Here is an 11177-nt window from a genome sequence, read left to right as displayed (position 1 = left end):
CCTTCCGACAGACCCAGATGGCGCGCCACGGAGGTCGGAAGTCTAATTCGTTTAGTTAGTTTTACGCCGTTCGGACCCGCGTTTTCCATTTTTAGCCTGCAAACTTGCAAACATGATTCCCCCGTTCAGCATTAGTAAACAGAAGAGATTTCTTAATAAGCCGGAGAAACGTCTCCGCTTTGGGCTTTCATGGTCTCTAGACCAAGTCACTGGGCCTGTACATGTGCAGTCTGTGTGGGCTAAGAGTACGAGAGTCCAGCCAATTCCTGTCTCGTGGGGGCATATGCATACTGAACTCGGGGAAAGGTGGCACAGTAGGGGAAGGGCTGGCCGCGCCGCTTTTTTTTTGGTTTCTTTCTCTCTCTCTCTCTCTACTAGAAGCCACCAGGGTCACATGGGAAGCGGAGGAGGGGGACGCTCCTCCTCCGCATGGGCTTCAATCTGACAAAGAAAAGGAGGGGGGGCCTTCCTCTCCGGTTTCCTTTATATAGAAGAAAGGGCAAAGCCTTTTCTTAGTCCGACAAAATTTTCATCGTCCAAATAAAAAAGGAGTCTTTCATCGTCCAAGATTCCCAAATGCAAAGGAAGGCAATTTCATCGTCCAAGATACACGCTAGTATAAAATTCATTCAACTTAGAACTCTTAGATTGAACAGGCTAATATCAAATTAAAATTACATATGATTTAACAAGAAGCCTCTCTTGATTTGAAAGGCGGAGGGAGGTGAAACTCTACCCTTTACCTATTCCTTGCTTAGATCCGTGCCTGCCTCGTGTGGAAAAGCTTCTCAAGAATTCTAGATATCCCATGTTTCCATTCCAGGAATTATCCGCAGCTGTTGCAGGAAATCCCAAGCCTCAGCCTTGATCTAAACCAAACACCCAACAAGCACAAATATGAAACAGTATTAATGCGTCCTATACCTACTCTCCATTAATGTATTTCTAGTCCATGTCTTTGACCAAGCTATACTGAGCTACCCATCCATCAATGGAGGCTTCCTCACCACTCTCTTCTTTGTCGATTTCCTTCCTCCCTTTTTTTGCAAAAAACGACGACAGAGCGCTTTCACATCCTTCCCAAGATGTCTCCCTTTCCTTCCTACTCTTTCTAATGAGCCATGCAATTAGATTCGATTCCGTGTGGTCCACTTCTCACCACTAGGCCGTTTCTCTCTTTCCATGGCAGATTACAAGGTACAGACTCCCTTTCGTTCTATGGACAACGAACAACATTCGCCGATCAAATTAAATAATAAAATGGGTGACCAGTACTCAAAATGGAGTGGAATCGTCTTCTTTTTCAAGTATAAGATGACGAATCCCGCCACCTCGATGCCCCCTCTAGAATCATTCTCGCCAAAAAATATAAAAAACTCGTGCGCTGGACACGTAGAACGCGCTTTGCTGCACTTTTATGTCTCTCTGATAAAAATAATGGCGCAACGAGGGTGCCCCGCGTGTTCTTTTGCAGCAAAAAAGGTTACATAATAGATGGTCTTCTCGAGCGGCGGTTTGGTAAAGTCGTAGGGATGAAATGAAAGCCCCCGACCGTGACGTTTTTCCATCTTTTAAGGGCTTACTATCCATCTCAAATCTTACAGACATCTCTGATGAAAACCACGAAACCGTGTTGACTTGACTGACGTGGGAGATCAAGGTGGTTCGTTAATGGCTATTTACGATCGACTAACTCTCAAACCGGATCTCTCATTTGTTAGTAATCTGGGTTATTTCGGTCAGGTATCGAAGAACTGGATATACTATCTCCATTATCTTTTGATTCCTTCTGCGACGTCGCCAGCACGAAAGGATGCCATGGAAGAAAGGACTCGGAAGACGAAGGAGACCGGACACCGTGAAACCCACAAAACGACAAAATAAGTACAGATTGGTCACATACAGCCGCCACGTCTCCTTATCTCTAACGCGAGTTTTGCCCGCGAGTGACGTCGCTTGGGTATTATTTGCAAGAAAGGGCAGAAATGGGCCCACTCGGTCTAGAAGTAGGCCACGTAGCAGTCGTCCTTTCGCCATGGAAATCGACGGTAAAGGCGACTTGTAGGGATGAATCAACGGTCGGTGAGCGGCATAATTTTTAATGTTGATAAGCCCGGTTTCGAAGAAAAAAATAATAATAATTTTAATTAGACGAGAGAAGCCTGAGCAAGTTGAAGTGCTGGACCACGCGGGACCCGCTGTTGGGTGTACTGTTCGGTTCGTGGACAGCCGCCCGGGTTTGGATAGGGTTTTTTTTGGGTCTAGTTGTTGTTTGTGATGAATGAAAGGAAACGAGTCACTTTCGTTATGGGTGGTGAGCATTAAGCAGAGGAAACCAAAGGGAGTTGTGTGATAAGCTCAAACGAGTCGTGTGTCATCATGGGTCACAAGCCCTAACTAACCGAATACAGTATTCTCTACTCTTTCACCCTTTTTGCTTGATTATTATCTAATAAGTCCATTTTGGCATCGACCTCATATTAGACTCACAACAGATATGGGTGTTTCGGTAATTTCTTACTCTCCAGGGTTTCTATAAAAACTGATCCCCCCTCTCTTCACCCACGACCATTGCACGACTACAGTCTTTTGCTCTGCCGCGCTTGCTCTTCCACTGAGAGAAACATAAGCTGATGACTTCGGATGATACGATGACGGTTCACTCGTCGATGCACGACCAAGACGAGGATGTTGACGATGTGATGGATATGGAACACGATCAACACCGTTACAACTTCTCCCGCCTGTCTGTGTGCTCCCCGAACGGCCATGGAGGTGGGGATGATGATGACGAAGACGACGAGGGTATGACGGTGATGACCCAGTTGTCTCTTTTGTCGGTTCATGAAGATTGGGAGGGGGAAGCCGACGGGGAGCTGTCGGATGGGAAGGAAGAGGGTTTGAACGCCTCGGACCAGTCGGATAAAGAGACGATAGCGACGACGATGACCATCAACGCCACCGGCGCCAGGGGTTGGTTATCCCTGCCGTCGACGCCTCGGCGGAAGCTCCGGCGGCAATTGGGAGGGGCGGCGGAGGGAAAGGACTACGCGAGTGAGGACGAGGCGAGGAGCGGTGAGGTGGGGCGCCGGCGAAGGAGCCAGTCGACGAGATCGCGGGAGCGGTGTCTGGAAAGGGCGTGGGAGATGAGGAAGTGCCGGGCCGTGGATGAAGAGTTTGAGAGCGGGGACAGTGAGTGCGTGGTCATTGCTCGGCCCAAAGGTGGGGGCAAGTCTTTGTGTATGGACCTGGAGGAAGTCAAGGCCTGCAGAGACCTCGGCTTCGACCTCCAGAGCCAGTGGACCGTCGATATTCCCAGCCGGGTCACTCCGTCAACAGCCGACACTGACAGCGGCAGCAATTCCCCTATTGCTAACTGGAGGATTTCCAGCCCTGGTAAGAAACGCTAACACAATCTTCATCTTCTTCATCACTACTCATTTCATCGCAGTTTTTTCATCGCCAAAGTTATAAAATTAAAAAATAACGAATCGTGAATGAAGCGATCTGGTTTAGAAGGTTGATTCAGAACAGCTGCTTGCCTTCGTCTGAGGTTCCAGTGACACCACTGAACTTGGAGCTGCTGATCATGGGATCACCCACCATTGATGGGATTTCAGAGACTTCTCTGGCATTGTTGTGAAACAGGGAACTTATAGAAAATTAACTCCGGTGAGTTCTTTCATCTCCCGAGTTATTTGACAGCGAATCCACTCTTTAAGAGGGTGAAGATCAACTCTGTGGCAGTCTGGTTGGCTTCCATCTTCGTCAAAGACTAATTGCAGCTTATGTCATGATTTTGTTGTTTTAAAAAGATAAATTCAAAGATGTCATCACCTCTCACCACCAGATACAAGAATCCCAGAGACCCATTTCATGATTAAACTAGATTTCATCCGGGTTATTAGGGTCAAAATGGTTATCCAAATCAAACCCAAGAAAAAAACAAGCTTACCTCCCCTGCTCCTATGTCTGGAGCTTTCTTCTTTCTTTTAACACCCTAGCCAAAATAACTCAAAAAAGTGGGAGAAAGAACAGTATCCAGGGAATTTCTGCATCCAAACAAAAATCCATTTTGTGGAATTTGGGTGTAAGTTGAGACTGGTGAATATGACTTTTTGTTTTGTTATAGAAGCCGTCAACAATGTGATTACTTTAATTCATTTCTGTTTCTTTACAGTATCCCCATATTTGTTTCTGATAAATTGACTAGCAGCAAGTGCTGGTGAGCTACCCTCTCTGTCCGATTTTATTTTCACAGAAAAGAAAAACTGGATCTTCAGTCTCTCCCCATTGGAATCCAAAAACCTGGGAACAACACTATTACTTTTCCAATGCAATCAAACTTATTAATTGTGCATAAAGACGGGGAGAGAGAGAGAGAGAGAGGGGGAAGAGGATCACATGCACACAGCTAATGCTCCTTTATTTTCCAAAACATGATTTAATCTTTTGACTTCTTCTGACCCTTTTTTACAGTTTTCACCTAAGATCAACATTCTTAAATCAATTTTTGGCTGCATAAATCCAAAGAAGATTGCCAGCTTCAGATTCTCACTTTCATTGACTTGTTAGACATACTGAGATTTGATGTCTATGTTGATGCAGGCGACGATCCGAGGGACGTGAAGGCCAGGCTCAAGGTCTGGGCACAGGCTGTGGCACTGGCATCTGCCTCCCATCTTAATGCCTAGCACTTCCATTCAGAAGTTTTGTCACTGGCTTCTCTTATCTATTCCTTCCCCTTCTTCCTTTTTAGCCTTCATTCCAGTTTTCGAACTTCATCTCCATGTATGAGAGTCTGTTTTTTTTTTTGCAGTTCTCTGCCTGTACATATATCACAGTGGAATATCAAACGAGGATAGGTTATAGTGAACAGCGGTTATCTAATGGAATTGGATTCTTTTGTTTCGTTCTAGGAAATGGATAATGGATGTTTTTCTTCCCTCTAATGCGATTCCAGTTGAATTTGAGAATGAGAGGTTTAAATTTTTAAGAAAAAGAAAAACTAACTAAAAAGCTCAGGTCTGAAATTGTTAGATGCGAGGCCCTTTTTTCACCTTCTTCCTTCACAATTCTTATGGCTACATATAAATTCAATAAAACAAATCAATAGATATTTTTCTAATAAGAAAAAAAATGGTCAAAAGGATTATAGAAACATCATTTGGTTTTTTCTTTGATTGCACCAACAGTTCTAAGATTTTATAGCATTTATCCCACAAAAGGGAAAAAAATAATTTCCAAGTAAAAAAACTTCCTAGTACTTCAATAGTAAGCAACTGGACTAATTAGGGAATTTATATACCAATAGAAAGAAAATTTTGATAAAAATAAAGCAATTTTTCTGTCATTTATGTTTTTTCTACAGTGACAAATAGCCCTATTCTTATACGTATCATGAATCACTCTAAATCCGACAAAAGAACAAAAGAGCTTGCATACATATATTCAAGAAGATTCTTATTAATCTATTTCCCATACTAATCAGGTCAGTAATACATGTCTTATTATTTATCATCATCAATCACTCTAAATCAGACAAAAGAACAAAAGAGCTTGCATACATATATTCAAGAAAATTCTTATTAATCTATTTCCCATACTAATCAGGTCATTAATACATGTCTTATTATTTACCCTTTTCACTGGAAAACCAGAAACAATAGCTTCCCTCTTTTGCATTGCTTGCATGGGGGAAGCAGATTCCTAGAAAGGGCAAAAGAATTGACATGCAAATTACAACATGCCAGACACTGCAGTAACAGCCAGATGCTTACTGCGTCTCATATTACACCTTTTTGCTTCAAAATCTTCATGATTTGAATATGCACTTGAATCGAGTGCAAATAATAGGTGAAGAGATCCAATGCTGACTTCTTCAATGAAAGACGAGGTTGTGACAACTCTGGTCACAAGGGTATGCACCGTCTATCATCTTCACTTCAGCTCGGTCAAAGTACCAATCACCGACGGCTACAGCGATTCTCTGCAGTCAACAAATTTCAGATGTTTGTTTTTCAATGAGAATCTGAGAGCAAAATAGTGACAGAGTTTTGAACCAAAGCACTTTCCATTCTTTTCTTCTCCAAACTTGGTGAATGAAAATTAAAATAGATACAGTACGTTGAAACCACACCCATAAACTGAACAGTCTGGCTATGGCTCCCACTTGACATATCAGCTCTAAGTTTGACAGAGGGAGGGAGAGACAATCCTAATACCTTGTTCCTGATGACAGGAGAATTGTTGGCAAACCATGTGTCCTGCCTCTCTGATTGGCAATGGGCGAAACATGAATTTATGAACAACCCATTTCGCTTGGACATTGAGAACCCTTTAATAGCTGAAAGCATTTTATTCCTAAAATCTGTTTAAGAAGATAACACCAAAGCTTAAAAGGCATTTCGAGGCCAATTATTGACATTAATGACACAAGTACAAAAGTGAATAACAGTGAAAGAGAAGTACTCTGGAAGAATCTGATTTGTCCTGGTGTGCACTTTTCATAATTTAACTTGCAAGCATGCCATTTTCCATGCGGATCAGCTGATGGTGGACACAAACTAGCTTGTACCTGGAAAAAAAAAAACAAATAAGAAACCATTCAAAACATAAGCAGACATATTCAGTAAAGGATCATTCAGAATCTACAAAAGTTTACCTGCCAAACATCATATGCAGCATTCAGAAGAAAAAGTGGGGTCTTAATATTAGCCACCAAATTTTCAGGAAAGAAACACTGCAACAAAGTTGGAACCACATACATCAATCTCCAGTTTATATGTTTTTATGTGAGTGTAAAAGAGAGAATAATAAAGAAGGATGAATTTACAGAAGTTGGATCCTTATGCGATGTACAATAGGATGGCAGGTTCCTTTGCACCCCCTGCAACAAGCGTAGAACTTCATGAGAATGTAGTTGTAAAAGAAAATTGGGCATTTGCATGAAGAGATCCTTAAGCAGAAGAATCCTTCCACCTAGACAAATTTCTTGGCAACATCAACAAAAAAAGGAGAACATTTTCCACTAACAAAAGTATCCAGGGATACATTTGCAGGATATGTTAGGTTCTGTTCCTTTATCAGCAACTGATTTCTTGTATATTACCTGCAAGCTTACAACACCTCCATAAAGGTATCTAAGGGTATGCCCACCGGATACATCAGCACTGCAATTCCAAGGAGAAAGGATGATAGAAAATATTAAGAGACAATTCAGTAAAACGGGAGAAACAAAAGCAGGAAAGAGGTCTCTGCATATCGATTCTCATTTATTGTGCTCATTTATGATGATCCTGAAGTATTTGCAGTTAGGAAGGTCATTTGTCAGCAAGAAGCAAGCACCGAATCAAGAGCCTTGGCATAATTTCATGCTTGCGTAGTATTTGATCGATATAAAAACCTTTAGAACAGAGCATGATCCATGGCTCCTTGATTCCCCTCATGATAAAAATAATACAAGAAAAGGACCAGAAAAAAAGCAAGCCATACGCATCAAGGAACATCCCGGCATCAGCAAGACACTTGACTTTTATTGATCTTGGAAAGAGTTCTCTGAACTCATCACAATGCAGTATGGATGATAAACCTCCAGCAGAACAACCAGAAAGAAGAGCCTAGAATGCGCCAACCAGATAAAATCACCAAAAATTTCAAGATTTTGAGTTAAAGTCCTTACACAAAAGAAGTGATAAAATCATTAGATGAGAGATCAAACCTCCTTAGCATAGCGCATCCCCCTTGACATCAGAGCTTCCATGGCAGCCAACCAAATTCGCTGCCCACGAAACACAAGCCCCGCAGCCTAAATAGAAAAGAGGAAATAAATATATGTAGGAATTGGTCTAGAGCAAGGATGATTATGGTTGTTTTCACTGGAAACAAGAAAATAAATAGAAACAATTATCCCAAACTACCTGGTTTACACCTTCGCCGCTAAAGGACGCCCCATCACAGTACCGTACCTTAACTCTGTTCCAATTGAAAAAATCTACAAGAACAAAAAAACAAAGAATGAAGTTCAGTGAAAATTTTCAGTTCCATGCTCAGAAGGACAACATCCAAAAAAATGGAATTTGAAAACAAACCCGGATTCTCTTCAGCTTTATTGCTTAATATTCCAGTGAAGGCAATCTCCTTTGTCATGTAATTAGATGAACCACGTCCACTTTTCTTGCGGTAAACACAAGTCCTGACATTATTACACCAGCCTCCACCCTAAAGAACCAGAATACTGCACGTCAACTATCAATTACATATGAAGCACAAGGATTCAGTTAAACATTAATATCAGCTGATTTGTCAAACAGGTCCACCTCCAAATGAATGACCCAACTGTTTGAACCAGATCCATATCCTCTATGTATGTGATAACCAGGCAATGTCCCATCCAGACATACTGCAGAAATCATCCAATCCAAAATTATGAGAAGGCAGCTAAATTAGCTCATATGAAGGCAGAATAAAATAAATTAGCTCATATTAGGGTTCAAAGTGGATGATGCCAGTTTATTCCTTTCATGCAACCGACTGTGTTTGTGATTCTTATCAGCATGTATTATTCATAATGTCCCTTTTTTTTGAGAGCAACAAGAATGAAGAATTCACTAAGAGGGCCCAAAACAGAGCTCATAATTTCCAGAGTTAAATATCTGAGTCCGAGATATTCAGTTTTTAAAGGTTGGCAAATATTTTACAGGATATATTTCGGTAAATGAACTACCAGGTGAACCAATCCAAGTACCAGTTGTATGCATTTTCTTCACAATTATGTAACTTTGTTAATGGGTTATTGTGGTTCACTCTCTAGCATGCTGCCAACAATCACTTTAAAAAATGACAATAATAAAAAAAATATTCACAAGATCACGAAGACAGGTGAAACAAATCAAAATTTAACATAAAATACAGCATGTAAATTATTAAAAAAATTCAGCGGTATAAGAATAATAACAGAATAAAGGCATAAGAACCAGAAAGAATCCTCAGAAACCTCGGATAAGACTTTCAATCGGACCAAGTATCGATTAACATATTTGCAACAAAAATATGTAATTCTATGGATGAACTTTCTGTTCGATTGCCCTAAAGCGAATAACGAACCTAAACGTTGAAGTTCATGAAACAGAAAGACAAGGATTGAAACGAAAGCTTCGTGACTCGCAGATGCTATTACCAGAACCATGAAAATACTGCAACAACGATAACAGCGTCACAACAATATAAAGTGGAGCAGCAAGTGAAGAAACGATGAAAAACACTTTTTTTCTTTGATCAATATATAGCAATAATAACAAATGTCAAAGTTTTTAACATATCTGCTCTCTCTGCAATAGGTCTTAGACGGCCAACAATGCCGAAATGAAAAAGATACATATATGCCACAAGATTAGAGCAAGCGAGAGAAAGAAAATGCAAATAGCTTTCAAACAGCCCAGAAGAGAAGACATGAACAAAATCGGAAAAAGCAATGAAATATAAGCAAAATCAGGAAAAGTGAGTATAAAGAAAAAAACGAGAAGAAAGCAACGAAATATTTCCAATCGAGGTGCGAACTATAAATGTTCAGAATGTACCTGCTCCTTTTTTATCTGCTCCTTGAATTAGAGTCAGACCCACCATCAAAGGATGTGGAGAAATCTTACTGTCCTTGAACAAAACCTCTGTCGCATTGAGGCCCTCAAAAGCATTTATGCATGTCGCAGAACCAAAGCCAAAAAAGAGAAAAACCCAAAGAATCTTCATAGTGCCCTGCTGCGCCTCCCCACAGGCGTTTGCTCTGAAATAGAGAAGAAGACAAGTAGCGAACTTAACTAAGAGAAGCCTCAGATACCCATGATCATCCCATCAGAAAGCAAAATGGATTCACCAAACTAACAGAGACGTATTAAACTTAACGTCGGTATCGGTTACTTACATTCAGGAAACGCCTGCCGAGCCCAAAAGAAAAACGAGAAGTGGCGAAAGAATCTTCTGAGGAAACTCTCAGAGACCAAGCAAGAAAGGACTGTTGTCGTGTATTGAGATCTTTTTCCCCTGTTATGGGTTGAAACTCTCTATAAACTCCAAAGACAAGACCGCACTCGGAAGAAAATGGTGGGAAGGAATCCGTGAAGCAGATTTCCAGCTGTTTTCACAACCCATTCGCATTCTGTCGTATCTTTTTTCCTTTTTTTTTTTTTTTTTATCTCTATTTGAATGCGCGGTTTAATTACTCAGAGAAACCTGTGTGGACTGTGAGTTGGCTACAATGGCGTCTAATCGATTATTTGATTTTTTCAATCAATGTTTAACCTTTAGCCTTGAAATCCCGTGTTGGAAGTAGAGTTGAAACTCAGAATCCCGCCGCTATAATTAATATGACATTATAACGGACGGAAGAAATTAAAGAAGGGGCGAAAGCAAAACTGAACAGCTAAAGAACCGATGAGCCAACTCGGGGAATCACCGTTGAGTAAAGAAGAGAGGTAACCCAGTTCTCCTTTTCTACTGAAATCCCAGAACAGTACAACAATACCATTTGCTGATTTTCTAGGAACCCCTGATAGCTAATAAGAAATTTCAGTGCAGAGCTCTCCTTCGTTATTAAAGTTTAAACGAAAATCAGTTTCCGAAACAAAGTCAAAGGAGGTCAAGACCAGAGCATCAAAATATTCAAAACGCAAATAATGGCGGATGTACTTCGCAGCTATAGTACCCCTCATTTTCTTAACATATCAATCTAATCTTACTTTAATCTTAAATGAAATTCAATATAAAAAAAAATCCAAGGGACGGCATCTCTCGATAGGAATACTACTAGATAAGAAAGCAACACAAACTAGATAAATTGTACGTAAAAATGGGTATCTTGGTGTATCGCTTTGAAAGGAATCGTCCAGGAAGATGCAACGCAGAAGAGGGGAAAAAAATATGTGGAGGATGTGGGATTGATTTCAACTTCCCCTGCCGACAATTGTTAAAACAGCTCCATGTGATGCTGTGTTTCTTTCTTTTATCGGTTTTGGTGAGCAATTGACAGATTTGGAGTGTTTAAGACAGGATTTGTTGAAAAATAAAAAAAAAAACTGATTAAAGCGGAAGAAGATAAATGGGTCTCTGTCGTAAGACCGTGAGGCTTTTTGTTTAGTGGGAATGATGCGTGAATTCATAGGAGAAGGATTAACTTGTTTGCC

The 11177-nt window shown here is 40.8% G+C and overlaps 2 protein-coding genes across 4 annotated transcripts; one reads left to right on the top strand and one right to left on the bottom strand.

Moving 5' to 3' along the window:
• The first annotated feature begins 2582 nt into the window (after positions 1–2582).
• Positions 2583–4912, top strand: LOC137956279 (uncharacterized). The gene is made up of 2 exons (XM_068803701.1): positions 2583–3396; positions 4609–4912. The coding sequence occupies exons 1-2, from the start codon at positions 2634–2636 to the stop codon at positions 4692–4694; spliced, it is 849 nt and encodes a 282-aa protein (XP_068659802.1). The 5' UTR covers positions 2583–2633; the 3' UTR covers positions 4695–4912.
• Positions 4913–5483: 571 nt separating this feature from the next.
• LOC137956278 (pectin acetylesterase 12-like) lies at positions 5484–10266 on the bottom strand. 3 transcript variants are annotated; one of them, XM_068803698.1, is made up of 13 exons: positions 9920–10266; positions 9579–9781; positions 8319–8401; positions 8091–8220; positions 7920–7993; positions 7721–7807; positions 7495–7619; positions 7112–7172; positions 6836–6889; positions 6665–6742; positions 6472–6577; positions 6225–6370; positions 5484–5989 (listed from the first exon to the last, which is right to left on the bottom strand). In XM_068803698.1, exons 2-13 carry the CDS (start codon positions 9745–9747, stop codon positions 5882–5884), a joined length of 1221 nt encoding a protein of 406 aa, XP_068659799.1. In that variant the 5' UTR covers positions 9748–9781; positions 9920–10266; the 3' UTR covers positions 5484–5881. The 3 variants fall into 3 exon arrangements, with proteins under 3 accessions (XP_068659799.1, XP_068659800.1, XP_068659801.1); XM_068803699.1 differs by lacking the exons at positions 9579–9781; positions 9920–10266 and adding an exon at positions 9106–9327; XM_068803700.1 differs by lacking the exons at positions 9579–9781; positions 9920–10266 and adding an exon at positions 8996–9052 and having other exon boundaries at positions 8091–8236.
• Between the last annotated feature and the right edge of the window lie 911 nt (positions 10267–11177).

This window comes from Aristolochia californica, unplaced genomic scaffold (genome assembly GCF_029961685.1).
Source record: "Aristolochia californica isolate CCGP_79_NKW_82.1479 unplaced genomic scaffold, dmAriCali1.0.hap1 SCAF_2, whole genome shotgun sequence".
NCBI classification, from domain to species: domain Eukaryota; kingdom Viridiplantae; phylum Streptophyta; class Magnoliopsida; order Piperales; family Aristolochiaceae; genus Aristolochia; species Aristolochia californica.
The sequence above is the reverse complement of the archived record's forward strand: the minus strand, read 5'-3'. Positions and strand labels throughout refer to the sequence as shown.

What these genes read in the sequence shown, in the direction of transcription:
- LOC137956279 (XM_068803701.1), top strand. Translation starts at nt 2,634, where the DNA reads ATGACTTCGGATGATACGATGACGGTTCACTCGTCGATGCACGACCAA. An exon ending in CTGGAGGATTTCCAGCCCTG is followed by an intron (nt 3,397 to 4,608) that starts GTAAGAAACGCT and finishes ATGTTGATGCAG; the next exon opens with GCGACGATCCGAGGGACGTG.
- LOC137956278 (XM_068803698.1), bottom strand. Translation starts at nt 9,747, where the DNA reads ATGAAGATTCTTTGGGTTTTTCTCTTTTTTGGCTTTGGTTCTGCGACA. An exon ending in GCCGGGATGTTCCTTGATGC is followed by an intron (nt 7,173 to 7,494) that starts GTATGGCTTGCT and finishes TTGGAATTGCAG; the next exon opens with TGCTGATGTATCCGGTGGGC. An exon ending in GAGGTGTTGTAAGCTTGCAG is followed by an intron (nt 6,890 to 7,111) that starts GTAATATACAAG and finishes CGCTTGTTGCAG; the next exon opens with GGGGTGCAAAGGAACCTGCC.